At 37.5% G+C, this 24,724-nt stretch overlaps 1 protein-coding gene across 2 annotated transcripts in view; it reads right to left on the reverse strand.

The window, feature by feature from the left end:
* LOC124605306 (allantoinase) overlaps nucleotides 1-24,724 on the reverse strand; it is a 235,407-nt gene that overhangs the window by 40,311 nt on the left and 170,372 nt on the right. For both annotated transcript variants that reach the window (XM_047136888.1, XM_047136887.1), the window contains exons 8-9: nucleotides 22,833-23,019; nucleotides 4,175-4,313 (exon numbers count right to left, since the gene is read on the reverse strand). In XM_047136888.1, coding sequence (XP_046992844.1) covers nucleotides 4,175-4,313; nucleotides 22,833-23,019 — 326 coding nt within the window. The remainder of the gene's footprint in view (nucleotides 1-4,174; nucleotides 4,314-22,832; nucleotides 23,020-24,724) is intronic.

Raw genomic sequence — 24,724 nt, forward strand, 5'->3', positions numbered from 1 at the left:
AGACAAGAAGAGAATAGAAGCTTTCGAAATGTGGTGCTACAGAATAATGCTGTAAGTTAGGTGGGTAGATCACATAACTAATGAGGAGGTATTGAATAGAACTGGAAAGAAGAGAAATTTGTGGCACAACTTGACTCGAAGAAGGGATCGGTTGGTAGAGCATATTCTGAGGCATCAAGGGATCACCAATTTAGTATTGGAGGGCAGCGTGGTGGGTAAAAATCGTAGAGGGAGACCAAGAGATGAGTACACTAAACAGGTTCAGAAGGATGTAGGTTGCATTAGGTACTGGGGGATGAAGAACCTTGCCCAGGATAGAGTAGCATGGAGAGCTGCATCAAACCAGTCTCTGGACTGAAGACCACAACAACAACAAGTGTGAAGCAATAGGTCCTCACAAAATGGAGAAGGCCATCATCTGATGAATAATACACAACAAACTTTTTCATTTGGGAATTTAACATATGCACTAGTTTTTCTTCCTCACCATTTGATTGAGGATGGAATGCTGGAACTGTAACATGATGAATGCGTTGATGAGAACAAAACAATTGAAAGGTGTGAGAAATGAACTGGGGCCCATCATCAGAAATCAAGGTACAGGGCAATCTCTCAATGGAAAAACCCTCAAAGGCATATGAATTGTGACCTCCATTGATGTTGACAAACACCAGAGAATGTAAGGAAACTGGGAACATGCACCACAGCCATGGGCCAATAGGAAGTCAAGAAGGGATCCGAAAAGCCTACATGAATATGTTCCCATGGCTGCCGTGGAATGGGCCAGGGAGACAGAGGTGACCTGGGAGCTGCCTGTTGTCATGCACACTGCTCACTAGCTGTGGTAAAATAGAAAATTTCGCCATCAATCCCTGTCCAAAAAACATGTCCTGGTTAACAGTTTAGTGCATGAAACTCCCCAATGGTCCTGGTGAAGGTGTAGAATCTCACTCTGTAATGCAGCAGGCATGACTATTCTGGGAGATAGGTCTTCTGTGGATAACAGCAAAATGCCATCAGAAACTGAGAGGTGATACCATAATAAAAAATAGTTGTGCAGGGGGTTTGAAGCCCAACCAGGCAATTTATCCAGCCAGCCCTTTTGAACAATCTGAACCTTTTGATGGGGAACCAGTAACTGCTGCGCACAAGCTTGTAATTGGGAGCTCTCTGCTGCAGCCTGCATTTCAGTATCAAAATGGAAGCAAAGCAATGATTCATGATCAAAGTTGGGATCAAGACCCATAGGAAAGGGGGAGTGGGGGGGGGGGGGGGGCAGGGTGTCCGCATTGGCATGTTAGGCATAGGCCAAAAATGGATGTCATAATTGTAGTGAGACAAGTACAGCACCCAGCACTGTAGACAGTGTGCTGCCTTGTCAGGCAAAGAAGTCTGAAGGTTAAACAGGGATACCAAGGGTTTATGGTCAGTAATATGGTGAAACTTGGACCCACTAAAAAATAATATGAAATTTCTGGAGAGAATAGGCTATGGAAAGAGCCTCTTTTTCCACCTGAGAATAACACTGCTGAGCTGCAGTGAAGATTTAAAGATGAAAGCAATAGATTGTTCAGAGTTGTTTGCATATCAGCACACTAGAACTGAACCGAGGTGATACTGTGGGGTGTCAGTCACCAAAACTATGTGCTGTTCTGGAGAGAATGTACCTAGGCAAGAGGCCAAGAGTAGTGGGGTGCAAGGCACACCAAAAGGAAGGTGCAAAAATTGGTAGAGCACAGAGGAGTATTCAAAACCAGAACTCGCTGAGACTCTTCATCCACAGGAACCTGCAGACATGCTTCAGAAAAATCAATTTTAGAAAAGTTGTGGCCATCCAATATTTTCGCCACCAGTTCCTTGTGGCATGGGAGAGCATGGGTATCCATGACTGACTAAGCATTGACAGTAATACTGAAGTCACCACAGAGTCAGTTTCCCCACCAGCTACAACCGGTGAAGATGACCATTCACTAGCCATAACAGATTGCACCACCCATAGTGACTGAAGCCTGTCCAATTCTGCTTTAAGTTGATCTTTCAGAGTGACAGAAATAGGATGTGCATGACAAAACTGATGCTGAGCAGTGGATTTCAAAGAAATTTGAGCAGAGAAATTTGTAGCATACCCTATTCCATCCAAAAACTCCAGTTGAGTATACGGAACCTGGTTGGATACAAGGTGAACCGTGCCAGTGATAGGAAATCCAGATGCCTGAGATGTGTCCATCCTGAACAAGTTCTCAACACCGGGGTCAGCAACCACTAAAAATGTGATGGAATGAACGATCGACTTCTAAGAGGCAGATGCTGTAAATTTTCCATGTAGCACAATATTCTGTTTATTATAACTGACCAGCTTCTGTGTGACTGGTGACCAAGGTGGTGAACCTAAACTCACATAGGTTTGAGAATTCAATAACATCATTGCAGTATCTGTGTTGACCTGTAGCCAAACCATTTGGTAAAAAATGATAAACTCAATAAACAACCAGGACAGGAGAAGTCAGAAACATTGGAGTCACACAGTTTATGCCCATGTCCATATCCTGAGCAACCTTCGGTGAATGACATACAGGGGTGATGTGGCCTATTTGGAGATGAGCATTAAGAGTAGCCCAGTATTTGGTACATGCCATATGTCATGCTGAACAAAGCAAAGTGAACAGGATGGAAACAGAGAACACTGATGCTGGCATTGTAAGAGTCATGGCTGCTTGGGTTGGCCTTGGGCTGCTTGGTGCTGGGCCCACATGCTCACTACCATCACTGCCACTTCCTCATGCAAGCTTTGTCACTCCATGTTTCAGTTTGGTTTCATGGTGCCTGAGAAATTTCGAAAGATTGTGCTGTTTGCTGAACTTCTGTCAATGAGGAGTTTTCAGAGAGTAAAGCCTTCTGGTGTCCTTTCTTGTTCGGAGATGAACAGATAATTGCATCGCGCACCATAGATTCTGCATAAGAGTCGTTACGGGTGTCAGCCACAAACTAACACTTATGGCTAAGGCCGTGAAGGTCAGCTGCCCACATCCTATATCACTGGTTTTGTTTCTTGTGCCATCAGTGGAATTCAAGTCATGTCACTATAACATCAATATGTTTGTGACGATTGTTGGACAATAAAGTGCACATGTAATCAAAAGTGAGAGGTACCAGTTCTTGTAAAGGGACAAGCTGACACAGTAATTGATACAACCTAGGTAGAATCTATGGAAGGAATCAGGCTTTGCGCAAATTCGAGTCTGTCACTTTGAAAGCCAAAAAATGCTGTCTGAGTCTCTTTTTGTAAGCTTCCCAATCATTGGGTGAATCATCATGTGGAGGAAAAGTGGGTGGATAGACCAATGGAACAGTACCCTGTCTGTTAATAAAAGCCAGGAAATGGGTCACTGCCAAAGTAAGGTGTTCAATCAGTGCTGGTAGCACAGTGTCCATAATGGCTAAACCTAATGAAACTGTAATTAAAGACTGCATATGCGGAAAAGATTCCACATTCATCACCAATTGTGTAGTAACCAAGTAATACATGAAACCAATCCAGGTAACACAAATGTGGCTTTATTCATAAAGCTCTGAACAATAACAGAAGTAATCCTCTAATGATTCCACACATAAGAAGACAAAAGAATCATACAGAAGGTGTAACATAAGTGATTCATAGAACAACTAATGTGAGTGGTACAAAGTAAAAGAATATAATGCAAGTGAGTCAGCGCTGCTCTGTGAATACAAAGGCATGAGTTGCTGGTAGACAGCTTGGTGGAGACTGTCCTGTGCGTGCACTTCTACAGGTGGCCTCTAGTGATCAGCATGCACTGATGCAGTAGGAGGTTGATTTAAGTACACACACACTGCAGCACTGCAATTTGTGGACTCACACTCATGTTCACTAGTAGCACAATACAGCAGAAAGATAGAGAATGAAGGAGTTAATGAATAGTGCTGATGATTAACACAAACATTACCACAAGGGGCACAGGCTGTTGTCCCATTTGAATTTGATTAGTGTGTGAACTAAACATCAAGTTGCTATAAACTGCCTAAAAATTTCTTCTATAAATTTTGAATCTCCTTCCTTCACCATCTTTAGTATTTCACATGACATTTGTTTATAAATATGTATTCCTTACATTTTTATGAAATAATTTCAGCATTGTGCAATGGAAATTAAATTTACCTAACTGCAGCGATGGAATTCCACCCCAGGCACGAAGAAAATCACCTTCATCAAAATATTTTACGTCTGGTGTACTGGGAGAATGATCCGAGACAACAAAGTCTATCTCTCCAGAAGTCAAAGCAGCCCAAAGTCTTTCCTGCAATATGATTCAGAGCTCAATGTGAGTTGTATAAACAGAATCAGTTAACAGCTAAGAAATGCAGTAAGAAATTGAGTCACTGAAGTATGGGGAAGTGTATTTTGTTTGAACTTAATTGAGGAATACATAGGTTAGTATCTAAATGACAACAATACATTGGATAATATCTAAATACTGAATGTGGAATGTCAAATGTTTGAGTTATTGTTGTTTTTCTTCTATTATTTTTACATGCTTTCACAAATGAATTTTCAAGTATGATTGTTTGTCTTCCAGTATCGGTACATATTTTTCACAAGGTATATATTTTTCATAAACTATCTTGATTTTAACAATATTTTGAAAATGCCAGTACACTCTTTGATTCATGAATGTCTTGCGTGCATTTGGCAGGTTCAAAACAAATATTGAGTTCTAACTCTAATGAGTTTTCAGCAGAACTAAAAATCTAGAAAAAACCATAATGAAATTTGCTATGAAATAAAACAGCTGTAAAAATATTAAAGAATGGGAACTAAATAGAAAATTAAAAATATATCTAATACTTTGTTTAGGAAGTAACATCAACTGCCATTAAGCACTCATCACTGTCACTTCAGATTAACTGCCATACTTATTTAAGCATCGTGCCTTAAAAGTGAAACAATTATGCTCATCTGCCCTTTATGAAGATAAGTGTTTCAAAGTATGGTTAATGTGCTGGCACAGCAGTTGACTTCTAGTGACCATACTGAGTGCCACATGACATCTTTATGTGGTTACTTCAATCCTCTTCATAGAATCCTTCCTGGTATTTACCTTATGTTCTTTAGGAAATCCACAATAAAGACTTAAATCAAGATGGCAAGACACTGATTTAAACCACCATTCTCCTGAATGTGAGTCCATTGTCTTACCACTACATACCTTTGCTCAGAAGACAATCTTTACTCCACTTAAAGACATATGTTTAGTTAAACAACGGAAACTCCAGGAAGAAATATCAACAATGTAGGAAAAGATAGTTCCTAATTACTGTAAAGACCATACTTGAACTGCAGACAGGCACAATTAAAAGATATTTACACTAGGCTTTTTATTTATTTCATGTTCCATAGATCCTTGAAGCGAGTGAATTGCAAGGATATGGAAAATGTCAAATTGTACATAGTTCAAGCATAACTTGTATAAATACATATGATAAGGATACAATGTAAATAAAGTCAATAGACAACAGCACAATCAAAAAACAGAAAATTGTTTTTCGCATATTAAGGATAAGTAATATATATATGATATGGAATGTGTCTGCTTGTACACACCTGAAATATATCTTACATAAATGAAAGAAAAAGATACAATGTAACCAACTAAACAACAGCACATTCAACTAACAGATAGTTTTTGTTTAACCTGTTAAGGGTGAGTAATATACACAGGAATCAAGATAAGTTCACTATTCCAAGGGAAATACAGAAATACCAATAAACAATTTTCGTATGCCTATTCAAACCAAAATTAATTACGCTATTTATACAACACTTGCAAGTTTAGTGATTGTATAAATTTTCTTTCACATATTCATCAATTGTATCAAAAGATTTCTCTATGAGGTACTCCTTGAGAGTTTGTTTGAATGCTGGCAATCTATTGTTAAGGCTTTTGATGTGTGGTGGAAGAGTGTTAAACAACTTAATACTGGAGTAGTAAGCTCCTTTTTGAACCATAGTGAGACTTTTCAATTCAATGTGCAGACTGTTTTTGGTCCTTGTGTTATAGTCATGAAATTGGTTGTTATATTTGTAGATAGAACGGTTATTACAGACAGAGGTCAACAAAGAAAAGATATACTGTGAGGTGGTGGTAAGGATCCCCATCTTTCGAAACAAGCATCTACAAGAGTGTCTGTGATGGACACCACTCATTATTCTGATGGTTTTTTTTTTTTTTTGTGCAGTGAAAATTTTCTTTGCGAGAGGTTGGTTCCCCAAGAATATAATAGCATATGACATTAATGAATGAAAATAGCCAAAGTAAGAAGCCTTAATGGTATCTACGTCAGCCACTGAAGCAATAACCCATAGTGCAAATATTGTTGAGCTAAGTGTTTTGTAAGGATGAAGAATGTGTGTTGACCAATTACATTTGCTGTCTATATAAGCACCCAGGAATTTTGTAACCTCAACTTTTTGTATTGCTTGATCTCTACACTTAATGTTAATTTCTTCCAGATTTCTTTGTGGAATATGGAATCTCATATAAAGGGTTTTATCTGTATTGAGTGAGAGACCATTTGAAGAAAACCAATTTACTATATCATTGAAAACTTCATTTGTAGTTTGTTCAAGATTGTTGTCTGTAAAATCATCAATTAGAATTGTAGTGTCATTTGCAAAAAGAGTAAATTTACTCTTTGTATCAGAACAAAGTGGGAGATCATTAATGAAGATGAGAAACAGCAGTGGACCCAAAACAGAGCCTTGTGGCACACCACAACTTTCTGTGCCCCACTCAGATGAGGCAGGTTCTCCGGACGTGCCATTCAGCACTACAGTCTGCTTTCGGTCCTTTAGGTATGACTGGAGCCATGAACCAACGGTACCACCCAAACCATAATATTCTTCTTTTTTCAAAAGAACTAGATGGTTTACACAATCAAAGGCTTTAGAGAGGTCACAAAAAATACCTACTGGAGACATCTTTTTGTTCGTGGCTTCCAGAACTTGATTGGCGAAAGAGAATATTGCTTGTTCTGTACAAAGACCTGCACGAAAAACAAACTGACTTTTGTTTAGGATATTGTGGAAGCTGAGATGATTGACAATCAACCTGTGCATCAGTTTTTCAAGAATTTTTGATAAGATAGTTAAAAGGGAACTTGGGCGATAATTTGAAACATTGTCTTTCTCACCTTTTTTAAAGAGTGGTATCACTACAGATAGTTTTAGCCCATCAGGGACAATTCCTTCTTGCAGCGATGCATTGAACATGTTGCATAAGACTGGACTTATATATTTATAGCAACATTTCAATATTTTACAGGAAATATTGTCCACACCTACAACTTTTTATTTTTTAATGAGGTAATAATTCTTTCAATCTCTTTTACTGTAACATGAGATAAGGATACCTGCGGCTAGTCTATTACTTGATAGCTTTCTGTAGAAGAGCCAATGATTCACCCGCAGAACCTTTACAGCCTGTCTTCTCTGCTGCTGACAAAAAGTGCCTGTTGAAGATTTCTGCAACAATTTCAGGTTTCTTTACAATACTGGTACCTTGTTTAAGTTCTATGGGTGTCCTGTTCCCTGTTTTTTGAGTTTCCCACTTTATTACATTCCAAATTGTTTTTATTTTGTTGTGAGACGTATCAGTTTCAGACTTGATGCACATTTTTTGACTTATTTATTATCTTCTTTAGGATGCTGCAGTAAAGTTTGTAATGCTGATGTTTTTTTTGGATCATTACAAGTTTGAGGGAATTATATAGCATCCTCTTTGTTCTGCAGGATGTTTTTATCCATGCAGTGATCCATGACTTACTGATAGTGCTTACATGACTGTTTCTAATTTTTTTTTTTTTTTAGGAAAAGTGGCTTCAAAAATAGACATAAATTCATTTAGAAATGTATTATACTTTTTGTTCACATCTGCTTCTTTGAAAACTGGACTACAATCTCTCTCTTGCAGGCTGTTGTTGAAATATTTGATGGTTTCATCGTTTATTATCCTAAAAGATTTCCAAGAATTCTCAGAACTGTTGCACAGATTGATGTCAGTGAAATTAAGCAACTGACCTCCATGATCAGAAAGGCCAAGAATTGGATGTACACTGATATTTTTTACTCTTGACTTATCTATAAATATATTGTCAATCAGACTTTGACAGTTCTCGGTAACTCTAGTTTGAAAATTTACTACTGTCATCAGATTATAAGAATCAGCTAGATGTTCTAAATCGGCTTTAATGTTGCTTTCATTTAGGAAATCTACATTGAAATCACCTGTAATTATTAGATCCTTTGATTTTGAGTACACTTGGGATAAGACAGAATCTAACTGTCTCAGGAACCCATTAGTGTTCCCTGAGGGTTTTGGCCACACCCTTCATCAGAAAAAGAGAAACACACACACACACACACACACACACCATTCATATACACAAGCAAGCACAACTCATGCACACATAACTGCCATTTCTGGCAGCTTGGGCCATAATCTTATGTTTAATTATTATGATGAAATTTGAAAGCTATGTTCTGTCCAATAATTTCAGCTAAGTATAACATAGAAATGTGGAAATGTGACATAAAAGAGATGGTGGGAGTGGAGATGGTGTTTGTTGCCATGTATTCTAGAGACCATCTACAGTTCATAAACTGTATTTAAAAACAGGTCTTAGTGTAGAAACAAGATTTGAAGTATCAGCAGTAAAGCTAGCTAGTGGTAAATGAAGAGTCTTGCTGCAATTAGGCTGTGCAAATCTTGTTGTGTAGCTGACAATTTCTTACAAAACAGAATAAGTGGTTAATATTGTGTTTAGGAAATATAAGAATTTAGCATTGCTTTAACCGGTGATTTTACTATAGGCTCCTTGAAGCTCAATAAAAATTAAGAACAATTAAATGATGTTCAACAGATCTTTGCACTTATAATTTGCCATACAGATATGATAGGCTAACTAACAGTGCCTGTAGAGAAAATAACTGTACCTATTTAGTGATTCAATGAATTAATATAACAGATCTTTATGTCTGTGGTAACTATTACCAAATAACTGAGCTCCTGAGTATCAATGTGGGCTTTGTTTGTGATGTGGCAAGCACCAATTTGTGGGTGCAAGTCATTGACAGGTGTCTGGGAAGGTGCGAAGATGACCTGCTTTGCAGATCTGGTAACTGGGTTGCCTGCATGCAGTTGTGAACCAATTCAATTTGACAATACAGAGATGAGGTATAATAATGAAACTTGAGGACAGCACAGCATATAGATGCAATTTATAATTGCAAGGATTCTGCAAACCATTAGTATGCTTCCCTTTACCAGTGGGACACTGACACAAAGCAAAACATGCAACAAATTCCAATTGCTTCTCTGGTAACATATTGTGGGAAACATACATCTCAATAGTAGACAAAGTGTTAAAATGTCAGAGATTGGACAGTAACATTTTCTGAATATTTTGGCATAAGAGACCTGTCATCTCTAGTGGGTTATTACATTGTAATAATGTGGTTATCATTTATACACATTGTTACCCAATCATCTCTGGTTCTGTGAAATACTTGGACAATAGTGAAAATGCCTGTAATTTGTAACCATAAAAAATTGTAACACAAAACACAGAATAATGCAAGAAGACATCAAATGCAAAAGCGCTATGATGTGTTTACCATAACCATGGAATCAGCTCTGAATAGCTATGTTATAATGCTTATAATTTAAAAGTAGTATGCATGATACATCATTTTAATGTATTTCATGTGTGACCAATGTTAATTAACAACTTACTACCATCACTGTGTAACATTACACAGCATAATAATTAGACTTCAAAGGATTGTAAATCAGTGGAAACTTACTAAATGACAAAATAATTTTTCATTATATAAATAAGTTATATAATAAGCCTTCAATAAAATTGGAACAGTGTATGTTGTACAAAATAACAAAGATTTAGGAATGAAGTTACCACAGTTAAAGATAAAGGAAATATTAATTTAATTTTAATGAAATTCACACATTGTAATGTTAATTGTGAAAAATAATCATCTTACAAAATTTAGCATTGTAAAACTGTGCATTTTACAAAACAGTTTATTTCAAATATGTTTTTGTTATCTGTTAATCTTCACATTACAAATTAAATTATTTGTATTGACTTCTTTTCATTGTAATTTACATGTAACATTAATTGTAACAATACCTCAAATTGAGTGCATTTTCAAGATATTACATAAGTGAGTAAGGCTGTGACTGCAGGCTCAGTACAGTTATGGCTCAGATAAATGTCAATGACTGGGTTTTAATGTATCAGTAAAATGTAATTGATGATTGTGAAAAATTCTGAATTTATCTGTTGCATCAGGAATAAATTACAAGATGTACGAGGGCAGTTCAATAAGTAATGCAACACATTTTTTTTCTGAAACAGGGGTTGTTTTATTCAGCATTGAAATACACCAGGTTATTCCCCAATCTTTTAGCTACACAACACTATTTTTCAACTTAATCTCCATTCAATGCTACGGCCTTACGCCACCTTGAAATGAGGGCCTGTATGCCTGCACGGTACCATTCCACTGGTCGATGTCGGAGCCAACGTCGTACTGCATCAATAACTTCTTCATCGTCCGCGTAGTGCCTCCCACGGATTCCGTCCTTCATTGGGCCAAACATATGGAAATCCGACGGTGCGAGATCGGGGCTGTAGGGTGCATGAGAAAGAACAGTCCACTGAAGTTTTGTGAGCTCCTCTCGGGTGCGAAGACTTGTGTGAGGTCTTGCGTTGTCATGAAGAAGGAGAAGTTCGTTCAGATTTTTGTGCCTACGAACACGCTGAAGTCGTTTCTTCAATTTCTGAAGAGTAGCACAATACATTTCAGAGTTGATCGTTTGACCATGGGGAAGGACATCGAACAGAATAACCCCTTCAGCGTCCCAGAAGACTGTAACCATGACTTTACCGGCTGAGGGTATGGCTTTAAACTTTTTCTTGGTAGGGGAGTGGGTGTGGCGCCACTCCATTGATTGCCGTTTTGTTTCAGGTTCGAAGTGATGAACCCATGTTTCATCGCCTGTAACAATCTTTGACAAGAAATTGTCACCCTCAGCCACATGACAAGCAAGCAATTCCGCACAGATGGTTCTCCTTTGCTCTTTATGGTGTTCGGTTAGACAACGACGGACCCAGCAGGAACAAACCTTTGAATATCCCAACTGGTGAACAATTGTGACAGCACTACCAACAGAGATGTCAAGTTGAGCACTGAGTTGTTTGATGGTGATCCGTCGATCATCTCGAACGAGTGTGTTCGCACGCTCCGCCATTGCAGGAGTCACAGCTGTGCACGGCCGGCCCGCACGCGGGAGATCAGACAATCTTGCTTGACCTTGCGGCGATGATGACACACGCTTTGCCCAACGACTCACCGTGCTTTTGTCCACTGCCAGATCACCGTAGACATTCTGCAAGCGCCTATGAATATCTGAGATGCCCTGGTTTTCCGCCAAAAGAAACTCGATCACTGCCCGTTGTTTGCAACGCACATCCATTACAGACGCCATTTTAACAGCTCCGAACAGCGCTGCCACCTGTCGGAAGTCAATGAAACTATACGAGACGAAGCGAGAATGTTTGAAAATATTCCACAAGAAATTTCCGGTTTTTTCAACCAAAATTGGCCGAGAAAAAAAATGTGTTGCATTACTTATTGAACTGCCCTCGTATACAAATATTGTCAGGTTATTGTTTTTATGGCCAAGAACCCCAGACCTGTTGATTTGCACAGAAGAGAAGATTTAATATTATTTTTGTTCGAATTGTATCCAAGTAGTTGCTGGCAGGTGGCAATATGTTTGGGTTGCTGTATCAACCAAATCACCAGTTAAATGTTACTGTATTTTATATTTCTGCAAAAGGCAGATAATTTTCTGTTGAAACAATTGGCTAATTATGGTTACCAGTGTGTTAGAAATGGGGCTCATTTGCTGGTATAATTGTATAATATTTTATAAATGTGACACTAAAATTATATTGCACATTGGGTTAAGAAAATGAAAACATTGTATAGAGAAAAAAACCGGGAAAGGGATGAACAACAGGAATGAAATAATGTGTAAGTAGTGGACTGGACTTCGACTTTAAATAAGAAAGGAGATATGTACCAGAACTTGTTATTATTTTACTCCATGCTCATTTTAATGTGTAATTCTGAGAAACGTTGTATAATATTTTCTTAAATTTTTTAACTGTTTGTAAATTGAAGTACTAGTATGATGAAATTAAATTTCAAATTGAGTCACAAATGATAAGGAGGTACGATTTTGAATTAACTTGAAAGAAAATTTAAATGCTCATGAAAGGACTGAAGGAGATACAGTTTTGATCATAGAATCATAAAAATGAAATAATTGGAAAAATTTTAAGTCGAACAGACAGTTAAAAAATAGGCTGAGTTATGAACTAGAAGTCCAAATCAAGAAATTGAACAAAAAAAACCAGATACAATAAAAAATTAAAGAATTGGCAAAATTTAAAGTCAAACACAGCTATAAGTCCAGATCAAGAAATTGAACAAAAAACCGGATAATAGAATTAATGTGCTAAAAAGTGAATTGTGTAGTCACATAGTGGAAAGAAATAACAAATTATTGCATGCAAGAAAAGAACTAGGAAGTGAAATTCAGAACAATAGTGGTGAGCTTGCAGAAGCTGAGTCAGAAATCCTTGAATTAAAATTTACTGTTGAAACGAGGAAGAAACAGTCAAATATCCAGGTGGAATTTGGTTTAGAAGTTGAGAAAAGTGCTATATTTAATGATGAAAATTGTGATGTTCCTGTACCTGATGTCTGACATACTGGTAATCATTATGTGATAGCCAATGTTTGGTTTGAAGTAGATGATGCTGATGAGGAGACAAAAGGTTTTCTTGTTTTAATAGATGAGTTTCTGTCAGAGGAAAGTGAAAGTGTAGTATCTGAAATGTCAAAAGGAGATAATTTTCAATAGTAAATTTAGAAAACTGGTCAAAGTCCATTCCACATAAAGAAACTTTTTAGAAAAGAGTGTCTAAGTTTTTGTAAACAACTGCAGCTTGATTTGTGGGAAAAGTATGAGAACAAATTTTGGTATCAGTTTAAAAGTAATTTAGTTGCAGTGTAGTACATTATGCTGATTCAAATAGCAGTAAGTCTAGGCTAGAATACTCTTTCTTTCTTATTTGACATTTGAACTGGTTGACATAATAATTTTGGTATATAGGATTATATGCTAGGGACTGTGTTGCATTATGAGAATTTGATCTAATAACATGCCATCTTCCATACTTTGGTATGGTTTGCACTGAAGTATTTTGTTTATGCTCTGTAATTACATTTAATTTAGGTTTGCTGTAATGTTGAAGGTTTATTTTATGTAAACACTCAGAAGGACATACACATATTGTATGTAAAGTGCTTGGCATGCATGGGGCCTCAAGCTGTTGTAGCACTTTCGCCATTTCGGTTTTCTGTGGTTTCTTTCATCTTCTACCTTTTCAGTTTGTTAAAGCTATGTCTTCCTGTCATTGCTATCCATTTTCTCAGGTTTTAGTCATAGATTAATTATTTTAGAATATGATCTCACAGTGCTTAAAGAATTTGCAAAACATTATGCTTAATTAATGAAAGACAGTATGTAGCTTCAGAAATTAATTCCATGTATAAAATTCCTTAATAGCATTACTTCAAGTTCGAGCAATAAATATTTTTTGCTGTAATTATAATTTGTGTGGTTTGGCTGTACAGCTTGCTATTTCTTTTGGTTGCACTCAAATAATAATTATGCTTTGTCTTATGAAATTGCAATTACAATAAAGTTAATAATTGGGAAGACAGAGAGACCAGATTTGTTGCCTCTACAGTCATGATACAGTTTTTTTCCCTAAGCCATTTTTACTTAGAGGAATTTATTAAGTGTTAGATTAGATAAGGAAAAATGTTTTGTGCAGAGTGAGGCCATACCAAGTAATGAAGAATCTTGTCCAAATGAGAACAAACTAATGCTGAATACATGCTATTAATGAGGATGAAAATGTGATGTTTGTTGTGAGACCTTCATTAGATAGATAATGACACACTATTTTTCATATTGTTGCAGTTAGGTGAGATGTAGCTGTGAATTGAAGCATTTAAGATTTATTGTGAGATAATATGATTATGATGATGTATATTGGATTTTGTGGAGTATTATGGTGATGTTGATCATGATGATGATTATGAGGTCTGAGGTCTTAAATATGTTATTTACTATTATGAAGAATATGATAATGAAGTTATGGTTAGGGATTAGTTGTCATGAAATAGAATGGATTATTTTTATAGAGTCATGTGGAAGGTATTTTCACTGAATATTTATTGAGGATGAGGTGTCATGCTGCTATCCATCATGAGTACCATCTGAGAGATATTATAAGTGAGTTCTGACACACAAAGGCACTACAGTTAATGAAGAATGTAACAAAGGAACTGGGGATCAATATTACTGGAGAATGAAAATTCTGATAATTATGGTAAAATTTAGACAAATGAATTACACTTTTACAGCGCTATTGTGGAGTCATGTTTCAGAAGATGACTACAACTTAATTTTGTGTTTTGTACACAGTAGCAATTAGTTGCCACTTAATAATAAACACCTGGAGATTATGATACTTTGTACATCATTAAAACCACTATTGTTCACTAGTATGGTGAAGAACTGACTTGTTTACATGGTAATGGATATGGGAATGTTGCTAAATGAGTAAGCTATTGATCATTTTTCTTCCTCTGTTACTAATGAAAATATTACTTAGTAATTTAATTCATATGGATAGTCTATATGTAAATATGCTTTGTAGTTTTGTGTAATGATGATGAATTTCTTTCAGCATTGTGATGTTTTGTGTATCGTATGCATTACACTGTCAATTTTTGACACATGTGGTGCCCACAGTTGACATAAATGTATTTGTTCCGTCTACATTAAGTATTCAAGTAATTAGATTAGGCTAGTACCAACGAAACATTTTTTTTTAATGCATGCTTATGAAGTTGAGCTGATTCTTTTCACACTGGAGTTACTTTTCTATGTTAAGCAATGATCATATACATGTTGTGTTATCTTATGTATCCATAATACATTTACTGTTCTTTCATGCATCTTGTATGCCTAGGGCTGATTCAACGTAAATGATGTAGCATGATTCATAGAAGGAAAGAGATGTGGAGTTTATGCAAATTCCATGTAGGAGATGAAAGTTGATGAATGGTTCTAAGAGACAAGAAACAAGAGAGAAAAAAGAAGATGAAGACTAATTAATTATTTTCCTTAATACATAATATACAACGAACAATTATATAATTAGGTATGTTTGAAAATAAATTGCAAACAGTTACTATTTATAGGTGCTCCTGTAACAAATAAAGACCCATCCTGATCCAGTTTTGCGTGTCCACTGAATACTGACATATAAAATTTTTTTTCACTTTTCCTATTTTTTTATGTCACATGCATATTCCAGCAGACTATCATGTATAAATTTAATGCATGGAACTCTGGGTGTGTGTGTGTAAGCATGTGATTCAGCTTTTTAGTGCACATTGTCATACATAATATACACATCACAAAAACTTTTGCATCACCACAGTTCCGAGAGTTCCAGAACCTCTACAGAAAATTGGAATAGAGATCAACATAAACATCATTTCCACCATTGCTCATGAAAACTGCACATTGCGTGTTTCACCACCATGCAGCGAGACCTTCAGAGGTGGTGGTCCAGATTGCTGTACACACTGGTACCTCTGATACCCAGTAGCATGTCCTCTTGCACTGATACATGCCTGTATACTATCCACAAGTTCATCAAGGCAGTGAGGGTCTAGATTGTCCCACTCCTCAATGGTGATTTGGCAGAGGTCCCTCAGAGTGGTTGGTGGGTTACATCGTCCATCAATCACCCTTTTCAATCTATACCAGGCATGTTCGATAGGGTTCATGTTTGGGGAACATGCTGGCCACTCTAGTTGAGTGATGTTGTTGTACTGAAGGAAGTCATTCACAAGATGTGCATGATGGGGGTGTGAATTGTTGTCCATGAAGACAAATGCCTCATCAGTATGCTGCCAATATGGTTGCACTATTGGTCGGAGGATGGCATTCATGTATTGTACAGCCGTTATGGCGTCTTCCATGACCACCATCAGTATACGTCAGGCCCACATAATGCCACCTCAAAACAGCAGGGAACCTCCACCTTGTTGCACTCGCTGGACAGTGTGTCTAAGGCATTCAGCCTGATCGGGCTGCCTCCAAACACATCTCTGATTATTGTCTGGTTGAAGGTATATTTGTCAGTCATCAGTGAAGAGAATATGATGCCAGTCCTGAGAGGTCCATTTGGCTTGCTGTTGGGCCCATCTGTACCATGCTGCATGGTGTTGTGATTGCAAAGATGGATGTTGGGAATGAAATTGCGTATCATGCAGCCAATTGCGCACAGTGTGATTCGTAACGTGGCATCCTGTGGCTGCACGAAAAGCATTATTCAACATGGTGGCATTGCTGTCAGGGTTCCTCCAAGCGATAATCCGTAGGTAGTGGTCATCCGCTGCAGTAGTAACCCTTCTGCGGCCTGAGCAAGGCATTTCATTGACAGTTCCTGTCTCTCTGTATCTACTCCATGTCCGAACAACATCGCTTTGGTTCACTCCTAGACGCTTCCCCTGTTGAGAGCCCTTCCTGGCACAAAGTAACAATGTGGACATGATCAAACTGTCGTATTGACCATCTAGGCATGGTTGAACTACACACACACACATGAGCCGTGTACCTCCTTCCTGGTTGAATGACTGGAACTGATTGGCTGTCAGACACCCTCCATCTAATAGGCACTGCTCATGCATGGTTGTTTACATCTTTGGGTGGGCTTAGTGACATCTGTTAACAGTCAAAGGGACTGTGTCTGTGATACAATATCCACAGTCAATGTCTATCTTCAGGAGTTCTGGGAACTGGGGTGATGCAAAACTTTTTTTTATGTGTGTAATGTTGTCATGTAAAAATATATGTATGACCACTTATTAATTTTCACCTTAAAGCACTTAATGTATAATGTCATTAAGAGTAATAATTAGACTTCAAAGGTCAGTAACTCAATACGAACTTATTACATGATGAAACTGTTTGTTCATAATTATTAGCCTTCAGTATGAGTTGGAGCAAGTGGCACCTATTGATAGGTCATGGGGGCTAGACATATGGCTATAGAGACATTTTTAATATCTTGGAAGACAAATAGCAACTTGTAAGTACCCATAAAAACTTACAAATCTGACCCTGTTAAAAACCTTGGTAAAATTCACTTTGAAATCATTTTCTTGAAGCAAAAATACCTGACTACACTACATTTTTTGGTTACCCTGAAAGCTAGGGGAAGCTGCAGGTCCCCACATCTTGACACTGTGTTTTAGTGCCAATGAATGGAACAGTGTATTTTGTACAAAATAATGAAGATTTTGGAATGGTATAACCACTATTGTAAGGTGTTGCATGTGAATTTTTTGCATTGATCTTTTTTTGTTATCATTTACATGTAATATAAATTGAAATAGTACTGAAACTGAATGCATTGTTGAGATGTTATTTAAGTGAATAAGGCTGTGAATTCAGGCTCAGTACAATTATGGCTTAGATGATTGTTGTATTTCATACTACAATGTAATGTCAAAGACTGGATTTGAATTTATAAGTATTATGGGACTGATGATTGTGAAACACTCTAGATTTATCCATTGCATCAGCAAGGATAAATTAGAAGATATATGCAAATACTGTCAGTGCTTTTTTTTTATTCTGAAAATATCCAAGTAATTGATGACCTGTTGTTATACACTATTGGCCATTAAAATTGCTACACCATGAAGATGACGTGCTACAGATGCGAAATTTAACCGACAGGAAGAAGATGCTGTGATATGCAAATGATTAGCTTTTCAGAGCATTCACTTAAGGTTGGCACCGGTGGCGACACCTACAATGTGCTACCATGAGGAAAGTTTCCAACCGATATCTCATACACAAACAGCAGTTGACCAGCATTGCCTGGTGAAACATTGTTGTGATGCCTCGTGTAAGGAGGAGAAATGTGTACAATCACGTTTCCGACTTTGATAAAGGTCGGATTGTAGCCTATCGCGATTGCGGTTTATCGTATTGCGACATTGCTGCTCATGTTGGTCGAGATCCAATGACTGGTAGCAGAATATGGAATTGGTGGCTTCAGGAGGGTAATACGGAATGCCATGCTGGATCCCAACGGCCTCTTATCATTAGCAGTCGAGATGACAGGCATCTTATTCACATGGCTGTAATGGATCATGCAGCCACGTCTCGATTCCTGATTCAACAGATGGGGATGTTTGCAAGACAACAACCATCTGCACGAACAGTTCGACAATGTTTGCAGCAGCATGGACTATCAGCTTGGAGACCATGGCTGCGGTTACACTTGACGCTGCGACACAGACAGGAGCGCCTGTGATGGTGTCTCAACAACGAACCTGGGTGCACGAATGGCAAAATGTCATTTTTTTCGGATGAAAACAGGTTCTGTTTACAGCACCATGATGGTCTCATCCACGTCTGACGACATCACGGTGAACGCCCATTGGAAGCATGTATTCGTCATCGCCATACTGGCATATCACCCGGCGTGATGGTATGGGGTGCCATTGGTTACACATCTCGGTCACCTCTTGTTCGCATTGATAGCACTTTGAACAGTGGACGTTACATTTCAGATGTGTTATGACCTGTGGCTCTACCCTTCATTCTAACGCTGCGAAACCCTACATTTCAGCAGGATAATGCTCGACTGCATGTTGCAGGTCCTGTACTGGCCTTTATGGATACAGAAAATGTTCAACTGCTGCCCTAGCCAGCACATTCTCCAGATCTCTCACCAGTTGAAAATGGTTGGTCAATGGTGGCCGAGCAACTGGCTCGTCACAATACGCCAGTCACTCTTGATGAACTGTGGTATGGTGTTGAAGCTGCATGGGCAGCTGTACCTGTACACGCCATCCAAGCTCTGTTTGACTCAATTCCCAGGCGTATCAGGGCCGTTATTATGGCCAGAGGTGGTTGTTCTGGGTACTGATTTCTCAGGATCTATGCACCCAAATTGTGCTAAAATGTATTCACATGTCAGTTCTAGTATAATATATTTGTCCAATGAATACCCGTTTATCATCTACATTTCTTCTTGGTGTAGCAATTTTAATGGCCAGTAGTGTATGGTTTGGGTTGGCTTCAAATGGCTCTGAGTACTATGGGACTTAACGTCTAAGGTCATCAGTCCCCTAGAACTTAGAACCACTTAAACCTAACTAACCTAAGGACATCACACACATCCATGCCCGAGGCGGGATTCAAACCCGTTTTGGGTTGATGTGGTAACAAAATCACCTGCTAAATGATACTGTAACATAGATTTTTGCAAAAGTTTGATAATTTTCTGTTGAAAACAATCAGTTATCTTAGATAATCATCCATTGCATTCAGTGAATACATACACAAGGTGCATATTGGTCTACTCTTGATCAGTAAATCTATCCATACTGTCATGTATACTTGTTAATGGCAGATAAAACCCATTACTCAGAAGGGAAGAAGCAAAAGCTATATCATCTCCTGTAGGACAACCACTTTTGCACTGGCTACAGTAGCAAAGACTCCAATGGAAAGCTTTTCTCTTTATTTTGATGATAATCTGGTGGATTAACTGTTATGTAAACCAGTGTTCACTTCATAAGCATTTGTAGACTTTTATAGATCTTGTGACGTGCAAAAATCTATAATGCAGGCACACAGCTAAGTAGTTCTTTCAGTAAACTGTACTGTCTTCATAAATAGTACAATACCTTGTTATTCCTCTGTAAGTACTAGCAGAAATTGAACTACTGACAGCTGGTACTCCAGCATGTTTCTTGCAAGAATTGTATCAGAAAAAAATTTGGCATTAATTAGAACATGACAAAAGAACAAACCAGTTATTCCCTCACATGTTTTGCCCAATAAACAGTGGACTGTAGCTTGAAGTCTCTTCAGCTTTACAAAAGCCGTATCATGATCTATTATCATCTCCACAATGCATAACGTTGGAAAGATTGACTGACACTTGTGGTCAGCTACATAGTAATTACAAAACACTTGCAGAAGAATGACAAAATAGCTATTAGCAGTGTTTTTTTTAATGGTGTCCAAAGGAACATTTCTTATATACATCAAAATCTACTACAAAAAAAAAAGCTTTGTCTAGTGTGGAGAGAATCTGCTGCCAGTACAAAAGGAGAGGAACTGGGTCCAGTCCAAAAGGATGTGAAGAACAGAAACAGCACCTGCTCTCTGGCGTCATATGTGCTGAACTACAAAAGACAACAAACTTTTCATAGAACGTTTAACCATCTACACATGAATGTAAAGTATGCTAAGGTGGTCTGTATGTCCTGTGAAGATGATAACAAGGGATGAACATTTAATACCGTGTGTCATGTAAAATGTTATACCTGTGACATTAAAAGTTTGTGACACTTCATGTTCCAAAATCAGTTATCTGAAAACAAAGAATGATTAAAACAGCACTGAATATATTATTTCACTTTTAAAAGGGGATAAAATTATACATTTTTAAAAGTAACTCCATGGAATGATGAAGTATTGTGTTGTTATTTATATTTTAGTTTTGTGTCAAATGGACCTGATGAAAGTGTCTGTGTTTCTTAAGGATTAAATAATAAAAAGTTCAGCACCAAAGAAACCATAAAAATCATTATATTGCTAAAAGAGATGATTTTTCTGGCTATGATCATGTCTTTATTGAAATTTTAAAATAACTTAGCATATTTTGCACTTGGAAATATTTTTCATTAAATTTACTAGAAGATAAAGATGTTAGTTATGCAGAAAACTTTCGCTGTGGTGTTCTATTATGGAATTATCTTCTGGAGCAAAGCAGCTAAAGTAAATTAAGTATTCACACAGACAAATTGAGCTGTAACATATATTAAATCAGTAACCACAAGTCTCGTTGGGATTGTTTCATAGAAATAGGAACACACATTCAGCTGCTAGTATATTTTCTTGCACTGATGTAGGGCCTTGGTAGCTAGTAAGAACAATCTATTTGAGCTGAACTATGACTTATGTGACTGTGATATGTCCTACAGTTTTTTTTCATATAGACTGAATTTCCTTGTTAATGGTTCAAAGTGGAGTTTTGTATTCTGTTGTTAGAGATTTCAACAAACTCTCAACACACACAAATCAAGATACTGTGATTCCTCAAAATATTGCAACATTTCTTTTTAACACTCCTTTAAATTAAATGTTTGTATGCATTTAATGACTGAAATCTCCTGCTAGTTGCATGCCAAATGGGTGTGTTCATTGCAAACAGACTTCTGTTGTTACAAACATCGATAACTGTTCATTTTTGATTAATGCTAAAATTGTCTTTTCCAGAATTTGGTCCACAACCAGACTATATGTCTTGAAAGAGAATATATTTTATCATAGGTTGTATTCTGTATTTATAATTATACTCTTCAATTTGACTATTTTCCAAATCATTGGTCATTCTGAAATATGAAGGTAATCCCAAAAGTTAGGTCTCCTATTTTTTATAAGCACATAGACCTGTTTATTTCTACAATGGTTTACATCAGTTTACAGCTTGAACATTTAGCTATTTTTCCACATAATCACCATTTCTGTCGATGCATTTTTGTAGATGCTGTGGCAGTTTTTGTATGTCCATGTCATACCGGCTCGCCACCATGCTGTTCAGAAGGTTATGAACCTCTTCTTTCACCTCATCATCGGAGCTGAATCGCTGGGACCACAATTAATGCTGACAGGTACTGTGAGATTCTGAAAAAACTCAAATGGGCAATTCAGAACCAGAGAAGAGGAATGTTGAGCAAGGGCATACACATTCTCCATGACAATGCTCGCCCACACATCGCTCAGCAAACCGTTGCTCTCCTACAACAGTTTCAGTGGAACATAATCACCCACCCACCCTATAGTCCTGACTTGGCGCCCAGTAACTATCACCCGTTCCCTAGGTTAAAAGAACATTTGGCCAGAAAGCGATTCAGCTCCGATGACGAGGTGAAGGAAGAGGTTCATAACTTTCTGAACAGCATGGCAGCGAGCTGGTATGACATGGGCATACAAAAACTGCCATAGCGTCTACAAAAATGCATCACCAGAAATGGTGATTATGTCAAAAAATAGCTAAATGTTCAAGCTGTAAACTGTTGTAAACCATTGTAGAAATAAACAGGTCTATGTAATTATAAAAAAAAAATAGGAGATCTTATTTTTGGGATTACCCTTGTACATATCATCAAAAATAATGTTGCATACTACTTCATAAAATCAGATATTTTTATATTTGAGGAAGTTGTTACATAAACTGGAGCCAGTGGCTTCTCAGTTGTGTGTGACACAGTACACAAAACTGAATAGAACCCTCATATGCACTCCACAGTGCAAGAATTTGTTGACAATGAGACAATGTCTAATATCATCATAGATCCTAGTTTCTACATGTTTACTTCCACTATCATTTGCAGAACAGATACTCTCTTCCAATGCTTTTGTGTCTTATCCTTGCAATTTTCCATTTTCAATAGCTGATGATGGAGCTTGTTATTCAGGAAGACTACCATAACAATATTTGTATGATGATAATTTACATCTGGACAAAAGATACTTATGACTCACTCTGTTTTGTAGTTCACGAATTGGTGGGCAGCATTTGTACTGTGTTGCTTTATCTGGAATTGCTTCAGCATTCAATGTGAGGTAGTGGAAACATGTCTCCACTGTGAGAGGTAATCCTGCTTGTTTTGCTTTGTGTATGAATGGAAGAGCATCTGCTGCAGATAAATGAACCACATGACACCTTACTCTGAAACCATTATAAAACTGAATTAGCAACTTGCATCTAAATCAAAGGTTGTATTTGACTGTAATACATAACACGAATAATGCATGCTAAAATAATTTAAGTAAGCCACATGAGATGATATGCACAAATGTCTCCTTAATGAATGAAGATGTCAAATGATGTGGAGCTAGAAAATATGTGCAATAGCTGAGAATATAGTTATCATTTGTTGTTAAAAACCCATTACATTTATTATACTATTTTGACTATCTTTTGTAGTAGTAGTGTACAACAAAATTCTGATCTGTTTAGGAGAAGAGAAATTGTAAACACCCATTTTGGCAATAATAAAATTTTCTCCACGAAGAAAGTAGTATATGAGATCACAACATGAAAAAAAAGAAGCAGCATAGGTGACTGTGTTCCATTCAGGATGAGCTAGGACACTGTCATGGAGCAAAAATACCCCCTTAAACAGCTTCCCATGACACTTCATCTTGACAGCCCCCCCAGAAACTCATCAAGAGACTTTGGTAGTATGTTACTAAAATTGTTTGTCCTTTACCACCATAGTCTGTTGGCACCTCCACACTCAACATTACATTGTGCAGTTATGGTTAGGTCTCTGTATTATTCTGCATGTTTCCACTGCTTGCTCTGTTCCTTTGTCTTTGAGTTAATGGGGGTACACCCAAACTTGTCCATGGTGATTAGATGGAATGCCCTGACACTGTTGTAACATTTCACTGCTGTCTGAGTTTGGTGGGACTTTTCCTAGTTTTTCACAGAGAGGTTGTATGCCAATGTGTCATATAACCTACCTTCATAGCCAAGGTCGCTAAAACACACTTTGTTTGAGTCCCGATGGTCAATGAAATTTTAACTGCCAGTATTTGTCCAGTGAAGGGTGGAGGGGTAGTGATGTATAGTTCCTTATCACCTTTCTTTGCAAAATGTTGTGGATTAAATTCCAGATCTCTGCAGTATCTCATGAAGTGAGACTTGGTGGTGATCTATCTGTCAGATGGGGAATGATAATTTCAGCAGCTCCCTTGATGCCATTTGAGAGGAATGAGCTATGTGTCAGCATTGGGTTTTTCCCTCTCTCTCTTCTCTTATCATCATCATCATCATCATCATCATCATCATCATCATCATACAATACAAACATAACACTACAACAACATGAAAAAGATAGTCTGCTAGTACTCACATAGAGGAGGCATTGAGTCACAAACAAACACAATGAAAAGACTCTTAACATGTAAGCTTTTGGACATAAAGACCTTCCAAAATAGAAAACACATACAAATTTGGAATGGAAATCCATGATGGATTAATGACTATATTATGTAAAGGATAGACTGACACTCACCATATGGTAGAGATTAGTTGGGATGCTGAGTCACAGACAGGCACAACAAAAAGACTGCCTAACAAGTAATCTTTCAGCCCAAAAGCCTTCTTCTGAATTAGACAATATACTCCTACACATTCATGCAAATGCAACCCACACACATGACCACTGTCTGGCTGATGAGGCCTGTGTCTGGCTTTGGCAGCCAGACCCAGTTGTGTGTGTGTGAGTTGTGTTTGCATGAATGTATGTGTGTGTGTGTGTGTGTGTGTGTGTGTGTGTGCATGGTCTAATCCAGTAGAAGGTCTTTTGGCTGAAAGTTTACTTGTTTTGCAGTCTTTTTGTTGTGCCTGGTTGCAACTCTGGATC

Source organism: Schistocerca americana, chromosome 3, assembly GCF_021461395.2.
Source record: "Schistocerca americana isolate TAMUIC-IGC-003095 chromosome 3, iqSchAmer2.1, whole genome shotgun sequence".
In the NCBI taxonomy this organism is placed as follows: Eukaryota; Metazoa; Arthropoda; class Insecta; order Orthoptera; family Acrididae; genus Schistocerca; species Schistocerca americana.